The sequence below is a fragment of the Rutidosis leptorrhynchoides genome, chromosome 6, assembly GCF_046630445.1.
Source record: "Rutidosis leptorrhynchoides isolate AG116_Rl617_1_P2 chromosome 6, CSIRO_AGI_Rlap_v1, whole genome shotgun sequence".
NCBI lineage: Eukaryota > Viridiplantae > Streptophyta > Magnoliopsida > Asterales > Asteraceae > Rutidosis > Rutidosis leptorrhynchoides.
This window is the reverse complement of record NC_092338.1, coordinates 353625037-353642269: the sequence shown is the minus strand read 5'-3', so window position 1 is coordinate 353642269 and position 17233 is coordinate 353625037. Positions and strand designations below refer to the sequence as shown.

Below are 17233 nucleotides of genomic sequence, written 5' to 3'. Positions count from 1 at the left end.
TATATGTTCGATCTTGTTATTTTTAGTAACTAGCATGAACTTGAAAGTTTGGTGTGTTTGATTGATGATTTGGTTGCTTAAATGTTGTTGTTATGATAAAGTGCAAGTATTAAATGTGTTTCTAGTATCACTAGCTTCAATTTGATGTGTAGATTGCTTTAGAAAACTTCATGAACTTGATTAGTGATTTTGGTGAAATTGGGTTAGGGTTTGATGAACTTGAAATGGACTTTTGATGCTTTGAATAACATGAAATGTTATTTGTAAGTGTTAGGTTGTATTGTATGCTTGATTACCTTCGAAACGGCATATCGTTCATGTAAATTGGTTGCCGAATCATTGAATTGCATTTGTGAACTTGGATGCATTAAATGAGGAGTTTTGAATGTGATTTTGGTTGTTGAAAAGGTAAATGTGATTGATGAAATGTGTTTAGTTGTTTTCCTTGTCAAAATACCTTTCCGATGATATAAGATACATGTTTTGGTTGTTTGCGGGTCATAAATGGTGATTGTTTGAAGTTAGGTTAGTGCATTAAACTTGAAAACTGCCAGAATTTCTGTGTACAGGTACTGGCGCGGCGCGCCATAACCCCGCGCGGCGCGCCAAAGTGGGCTGACCAACTTTTCATTTAATGGAAAAATGTTTGCTATGCTAGGGACCTCCGATTCACATGAAACTTATTCTAATATGCTTATATATGAATAACTAGCACAGAAAAATAGTTCAGGACCCGACCCGAACGTGTTGACTTTTTCGTTGACTTTGACCGACCAAAGTTTGACTTTTTGTCAAACTTAACCAAATGATTATGCAATCTTTCTAACTTGTTTCTATACTTGTATCTTGCATGAAACTTGACAATTTGATTCACATGCTACATAATCGAGTCGTAACGAGCCATATGACTAATTGAACATCTTTGACCTATCGTGTTTACCGTTATTGATACGACCTATTTGTTTAGGTCAAGACTAGCATTGTTCTTTGCACATGTTACTTGTTGAAATACTACTTACTCGTGCACACAAGGTGAGATCATAGTCCCATCTTTCAAACAACTTTTATGCTTTAAACTATGGGATGAGAAACATATACGTATCATACTTTTACACTTTGAACACGAGTACGAAAACGAACATTCCACGTACGGGTTTGAACAAAAGTCCTCAATTCAATTATCATTAGTTACACTTGCAGGGTGTAAACGAGAACTTATATTATGTGATCACATGGGCTTGACGAGCCTCATTCGGACGGTTCGCTACCGTTAGCGGATGAAATATATTTTCGAGTATAGTGTATGTTCTAACACTACGTAACAGGGTGCAAAACAGTTAAGTTTGATAATTGGGTGCCCGCGAAACAAATAACAACTTTGGAATGCAAATGATTTTGATAATCATCTTATATTAAATCTTGTGGTTCAAATGCAACGTTTACTAAAACACCTATGATTTCACCAACGTTTTCGTTGACAATTTTCTATATGTTTTCTCAGGTCCTTGAATGCTTAAGGATACATGCTTCCGCTTACTTTTTGATACTTGCTTGGATGTCGAGTATACGTGCATAGTTGGAGCGTCTATTGACTACTTTTATAAATTGTGTCGCATAGGTTTCATTTGTACGTTAAACATTGAAATGTAACTAGTCACTGAACTACTTTTGTAAACTTGAAACATCCTTTTACTTATGAAATGAATGCGACATATTTTGGTCAAACGTCACGTTAAAGACTTATGACCACGTAACGGGACCTAAGTAGTCGGCGCCGTCAAACATGATTTGGGCGGGTCGCTACACGCCGGACACTGGTGGAGGGTAAGGCGTATATCCCGCCCCCGTAGTCATAGCCTGCGTCTACTGATTACCAGACGGCGTGTTTTGATTATCTGTTTGAGTACGTTCCGATGAGCCCCCGGAAGTCATGATACTGTAAAAGAGACAAAAAATTCAGAAATTTTGTGAATAATGAGCCTTATATGTAGAGACCCGTCCTAATTCATCCGGACGAAGTCCATATCGATTATAAACGAATCACAATAGTTGATTACATCGCGAGGTACTTGACCTCTATATGATACATTTTACAAACATTGCATTCGTTTTTAAAAGACAAACTTTCATTTCATTGAAAGTTGACGACATGCATATCATTTCATAATACATCCAACTATAATTGACTTAATAATGATCTTGATGAACTCGAAGACTCGAATGCAACGTCTTTTAAAATATGTCATGAATGACTCCAAGTAATATCTTTAAAGTGAGCAAATGCACAGCGGAAGATTTCTTTAATACCTGAGAATAAACATGCTATAAAGTGTCAACCAAAAGGTTGGTGAGTTCATTAGTTTAACATAAATAATCATTTCCATCATTTTAATAGACCACAAGATTTTCATTTCTCATAAACATACGTCCCATGCATAGAGACAAAAATAATCATTCATATGGATTGAACACCTGGTAACCGACATTAACAAGATGCATATAAGAATATCCCCTATCATTCCAGAAAATCCATCGGACATGATTAAAAACGAATTCGAAGTACTAAAGCATCCGGTACTTTGGATGGGGTTCGTTAGGCCCAATAGATCTATCTTTAGGATTCTCGTCAATTAGGGTGTCTGTTCCCTAATTCTTAGATTACCAGACTTAATAAAAAGGGGCATATTCGATTTTGATAATTCAACCATAGAATGTAGTTTCACGTACTTGTGTCTATTTGGTAAATCATTTATAAAAGCGCATGAATTCTCAGTCCCAAAAATATATATTGCAAAAGCATTTAAAAAGGGAGCAAATGAAACTCACATAATGTATTTTGTAGTAAAAATACATATGACTATATTGAACAATGCAGGGTTGGCCTCGGATTCACGAACCTATATCATTTGTATATTTATTACTATACATAATTGTAATCGAACAAATATATATGTATTTATTATTTGTGATTTAACTTTTAATATTATTAACTTATATATATATTTTTCATTATTTCATTAAGTGTATTATTTTTGTATTTAAAAAGTATTAGTATGGTTAAGTTATGTAAGTTAAATATATATATATATATATATATATATATATATATATATATATATATATATATATATATATATATATATCATTTGTTTGTCAAAACTAGTAATTGTAATAATACTTAAACTAATATTTGTAATGATAATACTTGTTATTACTAATAAAAATAATAATGTTTGTGAAAAATAATAACATAATGTATTGTTTTCAAAATGGTAATGTTATTAATAATCCTAATTCTAATATTAATAATAATAGTGTTAATGATAAAAATAATACTTATAATGATATTAATAACATTAGTTTTTAATAAAAATGTGAAGTTTACTAACTAAGATAATGAAAATAATAGTCTTAATAATAATACCTAATAATTGATAATAACAATTATCAATAATAATAATGTTAATAATAATAATGATAACAATAACAATAAGTGATAAATAATAATAATAAAGATGATTACTACCTTAAGAGCTCAAAAAGAAAGAAAACCCGCCCAAGCTGGGACTCGAACCAGCGACCCCTCGTTAAACACCAACACCCTTCACCATTCGTCTGTCCTTACTTATCTAAATTTTATTACGCTTTAATTTCATTTAACAAATTTTCTACTTAACTTCATCTTCTTCAACAATACCAATTCACAAAGATCGAACCAGGTGTTCACGAATTAGTTTTAGAAATTTTACAAAAGAACATATTAACCAACATATTATATTTCCAACATAATAAAACGCAAAAAAAAAAAAAAAATAATTTAAAACAGCCTCCAATCAGAGGTCTGTTCGTCGCAGGCCATTTTTTAAAAAAAAAAATTTGATTTCGAAATCTATAATGATTTGGCCAATTGTTACAACATGAAATATATAGTAAAACGCCTCTGGAAACTTTATGAATTCTCAATTACAACAGAAACATCGTCATGAAATCGAATTTCTTGATAATCAAATCTGTTGACTTTTAAAACTTAAACTTTGACCTCGAAATTAAACCTTGATTTCATGAATGAAAATTTGAAAATTTGTAGATAGCTGGAGTAAAGGATTACTAACACTTTTGCATTTCTCATTTTTGTAATTCATTTGAAATTGAATTCTTGTGAAAAAGCTATCGACGAACAGGTATCGAGTGGGTGTGTTTTTCTTTTCTGTTTTCTTTAACGACTAACAAGGATGGACAATTTATATCGTTCTTGTGATTATCTGTTACAGCAACTAGAGTTGATTGAGGTTGGATTTTAGCTATAATGGATAGACAGCATATCACGAGCCACAAGAAAAATAAGGCAGATAGATAGTGATACAAATAAAGATGACGTGTTCTACAATCAGTATCCTATGTATAACTATTTGTTATATAACTGAATTTTTATATTTATTTGTTAAAATTTTATCTGTTATATATTTATATGTATTTGTTATCCATATTTGTTATAATTGTAATTATAAATATACATATATCTATATGTGAGTCTATATATATTTAATGGTATTATGTATATATATATTCATTTTTATTTATATACTTGTTTTATATTTATATAACTACATATGTATATATTATTTTAACTTTTATAATATTACATAATAATATAAATCTACTAATAAACTTAAGAATGTTTTTAATTTTATTAAGAATACTAATTCTAATAATAATAACAATATTAATAATAATTTTAGTCAAATTTATACAAGAAAAATAATAATAAAGGAAATCATGAAATGATCATAGTAATATTACTGATGATACCGTTATTAATACTAATCATAATATTATTAGTAATAACACAATAATTCATTTATATCTATATATTTTCATATTAGTCTAACTAATATAGATTCAGGTTTTATTAAACACATTAAGTATGTGTTTTCAATAAATAAATTTATTATTTAATCTTATATATTCACAATTAATATTCATGTATATATATATATATATATATATATATATATATATATATATATATATATATATATATATATATATATATATATACATACTTAAATATATATGAATCTATTTACAAAAAGTTGTTCGTGAATCGTTGGGAACAGTCAGAGGTCAATTGAATATATAAACATAGTTTTAAAATTTTCGAGACTCAACATTATAGACATTGCTTATCGTATCGAAATCATATGAAGATTAAGTTTAAATTTTGTTGGAAATTTCCGGGTCGTCACATTATAATTCAAAACTTTCCAACAAAAAAAAAACAATTAAACATGTCTTGAATTAGTTCGTCTCTCAGTGAAAGCACCACTTGATCATGCAAATATTTTTCATAGGGTCTATATGTCTGCTCAATACGTAAAAAAGGGGGGTTTAAGGATCTTAGAACAAGACTCTCCGGTCCGGCTACCGTGAATAACCCTGGCCGACATGATGATGTCGGCAGGGTGGCCAAGTGATTAAGTCCACCTTCGATAACGGTCGTTGATCAGAAGGCCCCTAGCAAGGTTGTAGGTGCTAGCTAATAAGAAACTAACCTGTAAACCATGAGAAGATGAACGTTGATAGCTTGTTACGTAGGATGTGTAGTAGGTGGTGGTTACGTAATGTTGGTTGTTCCTAGAATGATAATTAGGGTTTGTATATATAGACAAACCCTAATTCTAGAACCATCCAAGATAATGATAATCTCGTCCATAACTAACTCCCCCGAATCACGGATATAATTATGAAAAAGATATCGACTTGATGACCAAGTAACCGCCGTACCGGGAACAAAGGCATTCGATACATCACCGCATGCCGCATACCGCATACAAGGTACACGCGTACGCATGCTAGCGAGTGCCCGCATACGTATGGAATGCGCATGCGGGTTGTGGTATCATTACATATAATTCTTTCGTTTGTTGTTTGTGACATCATAATTTGCTCAATCATAAATATTTATTTGTCTTAACATCTCGTGTATGTACATAACAATCGCAGTTGTATTTGTATTTGTTTAAGGGTAAACGTTTAACCATTTACCCTTAACAATTTGCTTAAAATACCCAACAATTCGCTCCTATAAGTTACTAAACTTACATCAACACGCAAAATCATTCAATTATCTTTGAGATAACATATAACCATTCGAGTTGAACAAAAACATATCAACCCAATCCTAAGTAACTAACCACTATTCGGTAGAAAAGACCTTTGTTTCAAGTTGATAAGCCTTTGTGAAGAAATTAGGCCAACAAAAGTAAGTTGACATAATACTACTCATAGTTGAAGCTCCAATTAGCATATTCATCACCACCATTTGAAGTTGTATGGCTTCAACAGGGGAAGCTCCACCCATAATAAGTCCGGTCATAGCTCCTGGAAGCGATATTAGTCCCACTGTTTTCGTGTTGTCGAGAACCGGTGAGAGTGCAATGACTAGTGACCTTTTTACTTGATGAAGTGTCGCTTGTCGCGGTGTAGCACCAAGGGCTAATGCTGTCTCAACCTTCACATATGAAGGAAATAAAATATTGTGTTAGTATTCGATAACTGAATGTTATGTTTTGGGCTAGATTAACATAAATTATAAATCCATAAGTGATTGAAAATGACATTGAATTTAACATTTGGTTGTTAAATTTAGTTGAATCGCCTAACCAGCCAACTGGAAACAGAACAATGGGTATAGTATATTACACATACACATTGTCAAATAGAACGAAAACAAAATACTAATAGACTCTTTATTATTATTACACATACACATAGTCAAATAGAACTATAACAAAATACAAACAGACTTATTATTATTACTCCATACTAATTACTACACATCACTTTACTAAATCACAATAAACGTTTGTGTTCGTTTTCACCAGTTTTTTAATCGAAGTGTTCATAGGTTTGATCAAAGTGTTCATAGGTTCGTTTTTGATTTTTTCTGCTCAATTTGTTCGATTATAAAATATTTGGAAGCAAACCCGAATACAGAATCGACATGTATACATTTTTATTCAAAACCAAAACCGAATACCGAATCTGATTCGGTTTTGGTTAAACCGAAAAATCAAAATAATCATAATAATAATAATTTAATTAAAATATAAAATAATCATACTAATAATTTAATTAAAATAATCATAAAAAATCTATTTTGAACTTTGACTTTTAATTTTGAAAACGATTTGTGACCTGTATACGTTAATAATCAAATATATCATTAGTTTACTCGAGTTTGAATTTAGTTTCGATTTAATCGAGTTTATAAAAGTTAATCGAGAACTGAATTATATTTGTATGCACGAAAATAACTGAAAATCAAATTTAAATCAAAATTTTTTTTTTTTTTTTTTTTTTTTTTTTTTCATATGATTAAGTTTTCGCATTAAACGGTTTAAACCCGAATACTTCATATACCTTTTCTTACATATATTGTAACCCAAATCAAACATTTCATATCAAAAATATCATAATCACATACAAGAGTTTATTCATATATTAAAACTTACCAAACTCATCTGTGTCCGAATATCATCCCGTAATCTTTTCATAGTAACTCCGGTAACCGTCATCGCATTACCAACCATCATTCCGGCCACCGGAATAATATATTGAGGCGTAAACGGAAAAACATTTAGCAAAACTAGTAACAACATCGTTATAGACGTCCCAACTAAAATCGAAGCTCCGGCAATATATTTCCCATGAGGTACATGTTTTGCTCGTTGCCCAGCCGTGTACCCTGCAACTGAAACCTACATCACAAAAACAAATAAATAAATATAAATAAATAAATCGTTTTAAATTTATAATTGAACAGAAGAAAGAAATATTACCATGAAAAGATAGGCAAGTATGATCCACCACCCATTATTTTGATTAAAAATGAATTGAAGAACAAAACCAATAATTGAGAGCTGAATGAATGCTCTAACAATTGAATAAATCATCTCTCCTTCTAATTTCAGTTTTTGAAAATACGACAGAGCGGCGGCTAGTAACACGACCGCCGTGGCGGCGGCCGGTTTTAGCATCCCCTGTAAGAACTCCGACAGCCACTCCCAATCCATGATTGATATATTCCAAGTTTATTATTATGTCTTTACTTACATAAATAAGCGTGCCTCAGATACACACTTATATATGCATATATGCATATATGCATTTATATAATAATATTAGACATTAGACATAGGATTCAGAAATTATAAGGACGTGTTTATATCAATAGAGTGAAGAGAATAAGCAGGTATCATTATCAACTAGTCCGTATATATTACTCCATCCGTCTTATTGTACACCGTCTCTAATGTATTTTACAAAAAGTTTTGGATCAAAAAATTTCATATGAAATTAAATATGATCTGTTGTATTTGACAATTTATATAGTTTCAAGAGTGGGCTAATGACTTTATTTTTTATTTTTTTCCGATTGGCAAGAAATTTGTATATAAAAAACTAGCAAGAAACTAGACAAAACACAAACACAATACAAGAAATAGACCTACCAATACAACAACCTACACGACGAAAAACGACACCGACAACACACACGACCAACTAACCCGAAACAAAAACACAAAAGACTACGAAGACAACACCAACAAAACAACACAACGAGCTACGAAACAAAACGAAACCTACATGATACATAGAGTCTTCAAAGATAAACCAAAACTATGAGCCACGAAACCTAACAACGTCATTGTCATCATCTTCCAAACCCGCAATCAGCCTTGTAATTATAGCATGCTCGAACCATCTACATTGTTCACGATCCTTTTTTCTTCTTTTACGCTTTTTGTCCATAATAGAGTTAAATAAATGGTGTTTAAATATTATTATACCATTTCTCTTACGAATATGGACAAGAAAACGTTTAGAATTATTCTTAAAAATCCCAACGGTTTTACCATCCTTTATGTTAGTTTCGCTAATGACTTAATTTGATCCTGGGTATTGTAGAGACCCGTCCTAATCTATCCGGACGAAGTCCATATCGATTATAAACGATTCACAACAGTTGATTACATCGCGAGGTACTTGACCTCTATATGATACATTTTACAAACATTGCATTCGTTTTTAAAAGACAAACTTTCATTTACATTGAAAATTAACGGCATGCATACTCTTTCATAATATATCCAACTATAATCGACTTAATAATAATCTTGATGAACTCGATGACTCGAATGCAACGTCTTTTGAAATATGTCATGAATGACTCCAAGTAACATCTCTAATATGAGCAAATGCACAGCGGAAGATTTCTTTCATACCTGAGAATAAACATGCTTTCAAGTGTCAACCAAAAGGTTGGTGAGTTCATTAGTTTAACATAAATAATCATTTTCATCATTTTAATAGACCACAAGATTTTCATTTTTAGTTCTCATAAAAATACGTCCCATGCATAGAGACAAAAATATCATTCATATGGATTGAACACCTAGTAACCGACGTTAACTTAATGCATAGAATATCTCCAAAACAGAACCTCTCGTATGTATAATAATCTCGAAGTACTAAAGCATTCGTACCCCGAATGGGACTTGTCAAGGTCCATAGATCTATCTTTAGGATTCGCGTCAATTAGGGGCCATTTCCCTAATTCTTAGGTTACCAGACTTGAAGGGGCGATATTCGGTATAATAATCCAACCATAGAATGTAGTTTTAAGTACTTGTGTCTATTTCGTCAAACATTTATAAAAGCAGCGCATGTATTCTCAGTCCCAAAAATATATATTGCAAAAGCATTTAAAAAGAGAGCAAATGAAACTCACGCATATATTGTAAAAAAGTTAATAAAGCATTTGCATGTATTCTCAGCCCAAAAATGTAATGAGTAAAAAGGGAGCAAATGAAACTCACCTAATGTATTTTGTAGTAAAAATACATATGACTATATTGAACAATGCAGGGTTGGCCTCGGATTCACGAACCTATATCATTTGTATATATATCAATACACATATAATGATAATTGAATAAGTTTATATTGTTATAATTTAGTAGGCTTATAACTACCTTTAATGGTTATAAGAACAAAGAGAGAAAAAAGAGAGAAGAAAGAGAGAAGAAATATTGATATTGATATTTCAAGAGAAATGGTACACCTTAAATGGTTACCATACATGTCTATTTATAGTATAAAATATTACTATGCAAAAAATATAATAATAATAAAATTAACATCCAATCTAGATATTTTATAACACAATCTAGATATTTTATAACACTCCCCCTTGGATGACAATTTTATTAGAGAATAACTAGTACTGCCTCGTTAAAAACCTTGCTAAAGAAAACCCATTGGGATAAAACTTTAGCTAAGGGAAAAAGAGTGCAGCATAGAGTTGACTCCCCCTCAAGTAGGCAACGCCTGAGTTGTTACATCTTCTGAACATGCCTCATGCCAATATTATGAACGTGTGTTCTGAAAATAGCAGTTGGCAGTGCTTTGGTACAAAGATCAGCAGAGTTGTTGATTGAACGTATCTCATTTTAATCTGGTTGTCTTTTACGAGATCTTGAGTATATGAGAAGAATCTGAGGTTTTCATCTGAAACTGTATCATCTAAATCTTTTATGTACAAGTTTAGCCCCTGTGATTTGTCTACAGTCTCCTTCATGGTTTGCTCAAACCCTTGTTTCAATTCCTATTCCCTTGTAGTCTTTTCTGAGCCTTACCAACATACCATTCTTTTCCATCAAACTTATGACCGTTAAGACCGTCTATGGCTTTGGCGCCTCGTCAGTATTTATATTTTGTTCAGTCACTTTTGATACTCTTCTTTCATTTGTATTATGCAAGCTGCATTATCTTCATATATAGTTGTTGGTGAAGATAGTTGTTAGTCTTTTATAGCGTTCTAGTCCACAAGAATCAATAATGATTTGTGTCATCGATCTCAACCAAACACATTTTCGAGTAGTTTCATATAATCCAATCATTTCGTCATGATTTGATGATGTTGCAACAAGTGTTTGTTTTAAGAACGCCATGATTTTGTGGTACCTCCATTTAGGAATACATATCGAGTTTGAGATTTATCTTTATGAGGATTTGATGAATGACCTGCATATACATAATCAACCAAATCTTGTTTTGAAACGTTAGAATGCAATAATTTTAAATCAGCAGTTTCTCAGGGGTATCAAAATATGTGTTTGACCCATTCCAATGTCTTTTTGTAAGGGCTGAGTTGAACCTTGTCAACAAATTAACTACAAAAGAAATGTCATGTCTTGTACAATTTGTAAGATACATAACAGCCCCAATTGCACTAATATATGGAACTTCTGATTCGTTAATATCTTCATGATCTTCACGGGGATGAAATGGATCAGTGTCAATATTGAGTGATCTAACAACCAATTGGTTTTATCTTTAAAAAATGTTTTAAAATCTTTTCAGTATAAGTTGTTTGATGTACAAGTAGACCATTAGGCATATGCTCAATTTGCAATCCAAGGTAATACTTGGTTTTTTCAAGATCTTTTATTTCAAAAAATAATTCTTTAGAAGTTGAATAATTTCATAGATTTATTTATCTGTTCATATGATGTTAAGAACATTGACATAAACAACTACGATCAGATATCCGAACATTGTTTTTATAAAACATACGTGCAAAATAAGTTTATACCCTTTTTTTTATCAAGTAGTCATTTAATCGGTTATACCACATACGTCCCGTTTGTATAAACCCATTTAGAAATCTTTGTGATTTAATGGAATATATTCCCTTGGGTTTTATAAAATGCTTATGATACCTTAACCCTTTAGGTATATTTATATATATATATATATCACTATTAAGTGATCCATACAGATAAGTAGTAACAACATTCATGAGATGCATTTAAATAACTACCAGGTTAATTAAGTATCTAATAAATAATTGTATCCATTATAGGAGGATAAGTTTTCCTCCTAATTCATTTCTGGTCTTTGTGGGAAATATTGAGTTATAAGTCTAGTTTTGCCTTGTAACTTCATTTGCACATTTCTTTTCGGATAAAAATTCATTTGTATCTCATACGTTTCACATCTTTAAAAGTGATAACGATTGATCCGAAAACTTTTCTTTTATCGAACGATTCTAATTCAGCTCGTATTGCTCCTTTCCATTGAGCTCAATCATGTCCATTTTGTATATTCAATGACAGATTTTAGTTCCAGATCATCATCTTTATTCATGATGTCATTGTAACATTATATGAAAATATCTCATAGAGATTTTAATTTTATTTCGGTTCAATAATATTGCATAATTTATCGCAATTTTAGTATTTTCATTTATCAATATCCTCTGCAGAAGGAATATTGATTTGTGGTTCTTCTTGAACACTTTCTTTTACCTCATTATCAGCTGATTTTCTTTTTCGAGGATTTTTATCTTCGGAACCAATTAATCTTCCACGTTTGATGCGTGGCAAAGACTCAATAGTGACATTATTGCCAGCTTTTGGAATTTCAATTCGAGCTGGAGCATTTATCGCTGGTATATATGATTTAGTCACTTCTTTTTATATCTGTAAATGCATAAAGTAATTAATTTGCAAGATCTTGCATATGCATTATTTTTGAACTTTCGTTTCACATTCTTTTGTGCGAGTTCAATATACCTTAATTGATGTTCACATCATGAAGCATCATTTTTTTTTATTTCTTCCCCTAATCTAGGGAACAATGTTTTATTAAAATGATAATCAGCAAAACGTGCTGTAAAAATATCACCCATCATGGGTTTAGTATATCTTATGATTGAAGATGTTTTATATCCAAAATATATTACCATCTTTCTTTGAAAAACCATTTTATTGTGTTGTGGTGATATAATTGGAACATACATTGCACAACCAATGTTCTAAGGTGGAAAATATTTGGCTCTTGGCCAAAATCAAGTAGTAAGTGAAAATATTTATGACTTCCACATGGTATAATGCGAATTAATGTCGCAGCATGTAAATTTACATGTTCACATATAAATATTGAGAGTTTTGTACTTATTATCAATTGTCTAGTTATTAGCTGCAAGCGTCTATATATTGATTTAGCTAAACCAATTTTGTGTATGCACATGAGCAACTGGATGTTCAACAACAATCCCTGTAGATATATAATGATCATTAAATGCTTGAGATGTTAACTCACCAGCATTATCAAGTCTCATCCTTTTAATGGTGTAATCAGAATAATGTGTTCTCAATTTAATAATTTGTGCAAGAAACTTTGCAAAAACCATATTACGGCTTGATAACATACAAATATGAGACCATCCGCTAGATGTGTCTATTAGAACCATGAAATATCAAAATGGTTCACATGATGGATGAATTGGTTCATATATCTTACCTTGAATTCTTTCAAGAAACATTTGTGATTCTTTTTCACAATATACTTTTCATTAATCATCATATGTGCTTTCCACTAATCACCATATGTGTTTTTTTTTTCTTTCATAAATCACCATATGTGCTTTTTCATCATATATCCTTCTCACCATATACGCTTTTAATCATATGCGCTGTGTTTTTCACCATTTTTTAATCATATGCGCTTTTCATCATATGCGCTGCGCTTTTCATCATATTCGCTTTTTATCATATGCGCTTATCATATGCGCTGCGCTTTTCATCATATGCGTTTTTCATCATATGCGCTTTTTATGTGAATAGTAATTTAATTAATTTCGTTTTACTATTCATATGAATTAATTTCGATTTACTATTTTGTTAATTGAGTAATATATATACATCATATACTTGTGACTCCGAAGGCTCAAATGAATTTGAACATATAGTTATATGTTGTACCTTGCACATTAATTTTCAGTAGAAGCTTTAGATGCATATTTTTTTTCTTGATGAACTATTTGTTTCATATCTAGCTTAGGCAATTATTGTGAACATTTGGTCCCTATAAGAGCATTTATCTTTTAGACTTTTAGTTGATTTGTACTTGTCACAATTAGGGATAGCACCCGCGGGTCGTGGATGCGGATTCATTGGATCCATCACGCGTACCCGCAGATTTTTTTTTAAATCAAATAACTGGAAATTTGGATTATTTTTTTTTATTACTTTGTTTAAAAAAAATCCAATTGAACCCTTGTTCGTTGAAACAATTTGACTATCTTTTTAACTCCCCATTATTAAACGGGTCATTTTGATGCACACTCTTTAAAAAAAATAATTTGTTTTTTAAGTTTTATTATTCAACCTCCTTTTTTCAACGGTCACGTTTTTAACAAAACATTTGACAAGTTTAGAAAAAAAATTTGTTTTTACTTTGCTTTCCCCCTTTCTGTAAAATTCATTTAAACACTTTCTTTGTTTTTAAAAAAAAAACTTCCTTTTTTTACGTTACCCGTAAATTATAAATATATAAAAAAAAACCTTTTGTTTAAAAAAAAACTTTCTAGTTTTTAAAAGGCCACTTGACTAATTTTTTTAATTCTTTCACAACACCCGATATCGTGATTGTGTTCTTTCACCAAAGCAAGAGATATTCTTGATAAACTAAACACTGACTCGTGTTTGGAATTGTCGGCCACAAAAAAAAATTCATTTGATGAAAGTATATTTTTTTTAATTATAGAAGGAGACCACTTCATTTTCAATACTTCATTTTTGACAAAAGCTACTCCATTTTACCATTCTTTTTTTTTTTCTTTTTTTAACTTTTAAGATTTACTTTTAATAAAAACACAAACTACTTTTTTTATTTTAACTTTTAAAATTTACCTTTTAATAAAAATACAAACAACTTTTTTGTATTTTAACTTTTAAGATTTACTTTTAATAAAAATACAAACTATTTTTTGTATTTTAACTTTTAAGATTTACTTTTAATAAAAGTAAAAACTACTTTTTCTTATTTTAACTTTTAAGATTATAAATTTAAGAATAAACATTAGTATGCATGAAATAAATAATGATTAATTGCATAAGTAATCATAAATGTTAGATAACATATAAAGACCTCATCATATTCGTATTGATCGGAATTAATCTCGACCCATGGTACCGTGTTGTCAAATGACGTGTTGCGTACATAAAGTACCGTGTTGTCAAATGACGTGTTGCGTACAATCATGAGGTCTTATTAACATAAATATAAATGTTAGTGAAGTTAATAAGAGTTAGATTACAGAAAATATAATTCAGGCGGTATAACCGGCCATATATAACTTAAATAGCATAAATATAAATGTTAGTGAAGTTAATAAGAGTTAGATTACAGAAAATATAATTCAGGCGGTATAACCGACCATATATAACTTAAATAACATAAATATAAATGTTAGTGAAGTTAATAAAAGTTAGTAAACATAAATGATAGTTAGGCGACAGTGTCGACCATATATAATTTAGGTGGCAGAGCCAACCATATAATAAGAACAATACAAATGCACTAAGAACTTAATAAAAATTAGTAGTTCAAAATGTTAGTAGTCCAAAATTTCATATGTCTGAGTCTGAAAATTATTAATAACTTCATACCTTGATTAGTGACTCGTGATCGTTTGACCCGGAGTGTAAAGAGGCAGTTCCCTCACAAGTTGCACTCATGTCAGTTTTGGCTTGATCATTTGGCGCCATCCGTGGGACCTGTACAATATGCCTCGTGTTCCCACTGTAAAATTGCCTCATTTGATATCTACGTAAGTTTTCGCTGCATATGTAAGTATCGTAATGGAAAAAGGGTGTAATTTGTGGGTGTGGATAAAAATATTGTCATGATTAAATCATCTATGTTTTATGATCTACATCCTAAATCGAGAAAAGTGTATCCACTCATATAAATGGATCCACCAATTAAAAAGTAAGTTCATACGACTAAAACTGAAAATGATGTTCAACTCCTTTTTCCCAATACGGTGACTCACGGATTACATGATATCATGGAGCCATTATTTATAAATAATGACAGCCTCAATATTACTATACATCAATGCTAATAAATTTACATGTAGACACGGTGAGTTCAATTTAATTAACTCGTGCTGATAACGTGTTATAATTTAGTAGGCTTATAACTACCTTTAATGGTTATAAGAACAAAGAGAGAAAAAAGAGAGAAGAAAGAGAGAAGAAATATTGATATTGATATTTCAAGAGAAATGGTACACCTTAAATGGTTACCATACATGTCTATTTATAGTATAAAATATTACTATGCAAAAAATATAATAATAATAAAATTAACATCAAATCTAGATATTTTATAACACAATCTAGATATTTTATAACATATATATATATATAATTTACTATTATATCATTTTCATATTAATAATATATATATGTCTCGTATATTCATTTTGTATATAAAATCAGTAATTTTATTATGTTATATGTATTAAATATATTTTTATATAAGTATATATCGTTTGTTTGTTAAAATAGTAATTATAGTAGTACTAAAATTATATTAATAATGATAAAGATGATAATAATTATAATACTTACTATTACTAAATAAGGTTTTATGTTAATAACTATATTAATGATAATGATAATAATAGTGAAACTTATAATAATAACTGTAAAATATTAATTTTTCGGTTAATGATACTTATGATAATGATTTTTAGAAATTACAGATTAGTAATATCCATTATAATAATGAATGATTCTTGATACCTATTTTAGTATTAATAATAATAATAACTAATAATAATTACTATAAAAATAATGATTTTACTAATACTAATAGTGGTAGTAACATTTATAATAATAATAATAATAATAATAATAATAATAATAATAATAACTATAATAATAGTAATAATAATAATAATAATAATAATAATAATAATAATAATAATAATAATAATAATAATAATAACAATAATAATAATAATAATAATAATAATAATAATAATAATAATAATAATAATGAGAAAATAAGTAAACTACCTCAAAGAAGTAGTCTAAAAAAAATGCCCAAGTCCGGGTTTGAACCCGCGACGTCCCGCTAACCCAACACTCGCCCAAACTGTAGTGACCCGAACTTTTCCATGTTTATATATATTAATTGAGATTGATATTTACATGATTAAATGTTTCCAACATGTTAAGCAATCAAACTTGTTAAGACTTGATTAATTGAAATATGTTTCATATAGACAATTGACCACCCAAGTTGACCGGCGATTCACGAACGTTAAAACTTGTAAAAATGACATGACGATATATATATGGATATACAT

At 30.0% G+C, this 17233-nt stretch overlaps 1 protein-coding gene across 1 annotated transcript; it reads right to left on the bottom strand.

Moving 5' to 3' along the window:
* Window positions 1–5950: 5950 nt before the first annotated feature.
* On the bottom strand, window positions 5951–8331 carry LOC139852795 (protein ALUMINUM SENSITIVE 3). The gene is made up of 3 exons (XM_071842126.1): window positions 7842–8331; window positions 7515–7760; window positions 5951–6511 (listed from the first exon to the last, which is right to left on the bottom strand). Exons 1-3 carry the CDS (start codon window positions 8073–8075, stop codon window positions 6197–6199), a joined length of 795 nt encoding a protein of 264 aa, XP_071698227.1. The 5' UTR covers window positions 8076–8331; the 3' UTR covers window positions 5951–6196.
* Window positions 8332–17233: the final 8902 nt, after the last annotated feature.

What these genes read in the sequence shown, in the direction of transcription:
- LOC139852795 (XM_071842126.1), bottom strand. Translation starts at nt 8,075, where the DNA reads ATGGATTGGGAGTGGCTGTCGGAGTTCTTACAGGGGATGCTAAAACCG. An exon ending in TACTTGCCTATCTTTTCATG is followed by an intron (nt 7,761 to 7,841) that starts GTAATATTTCTT and finishes TTTGTGATGTAG; the next exon opens with GTTTCAGTTGCAGGGTACAC. An exon ending in TTCGGACACAGATGAGTTTG is followed by an intron (nt 6,512 to 7,514) that starts GTAAGTTTTAAT and finishes TCATATGTGAAG; the next exon opens with GTTGAGACAGCATTAGCCCT.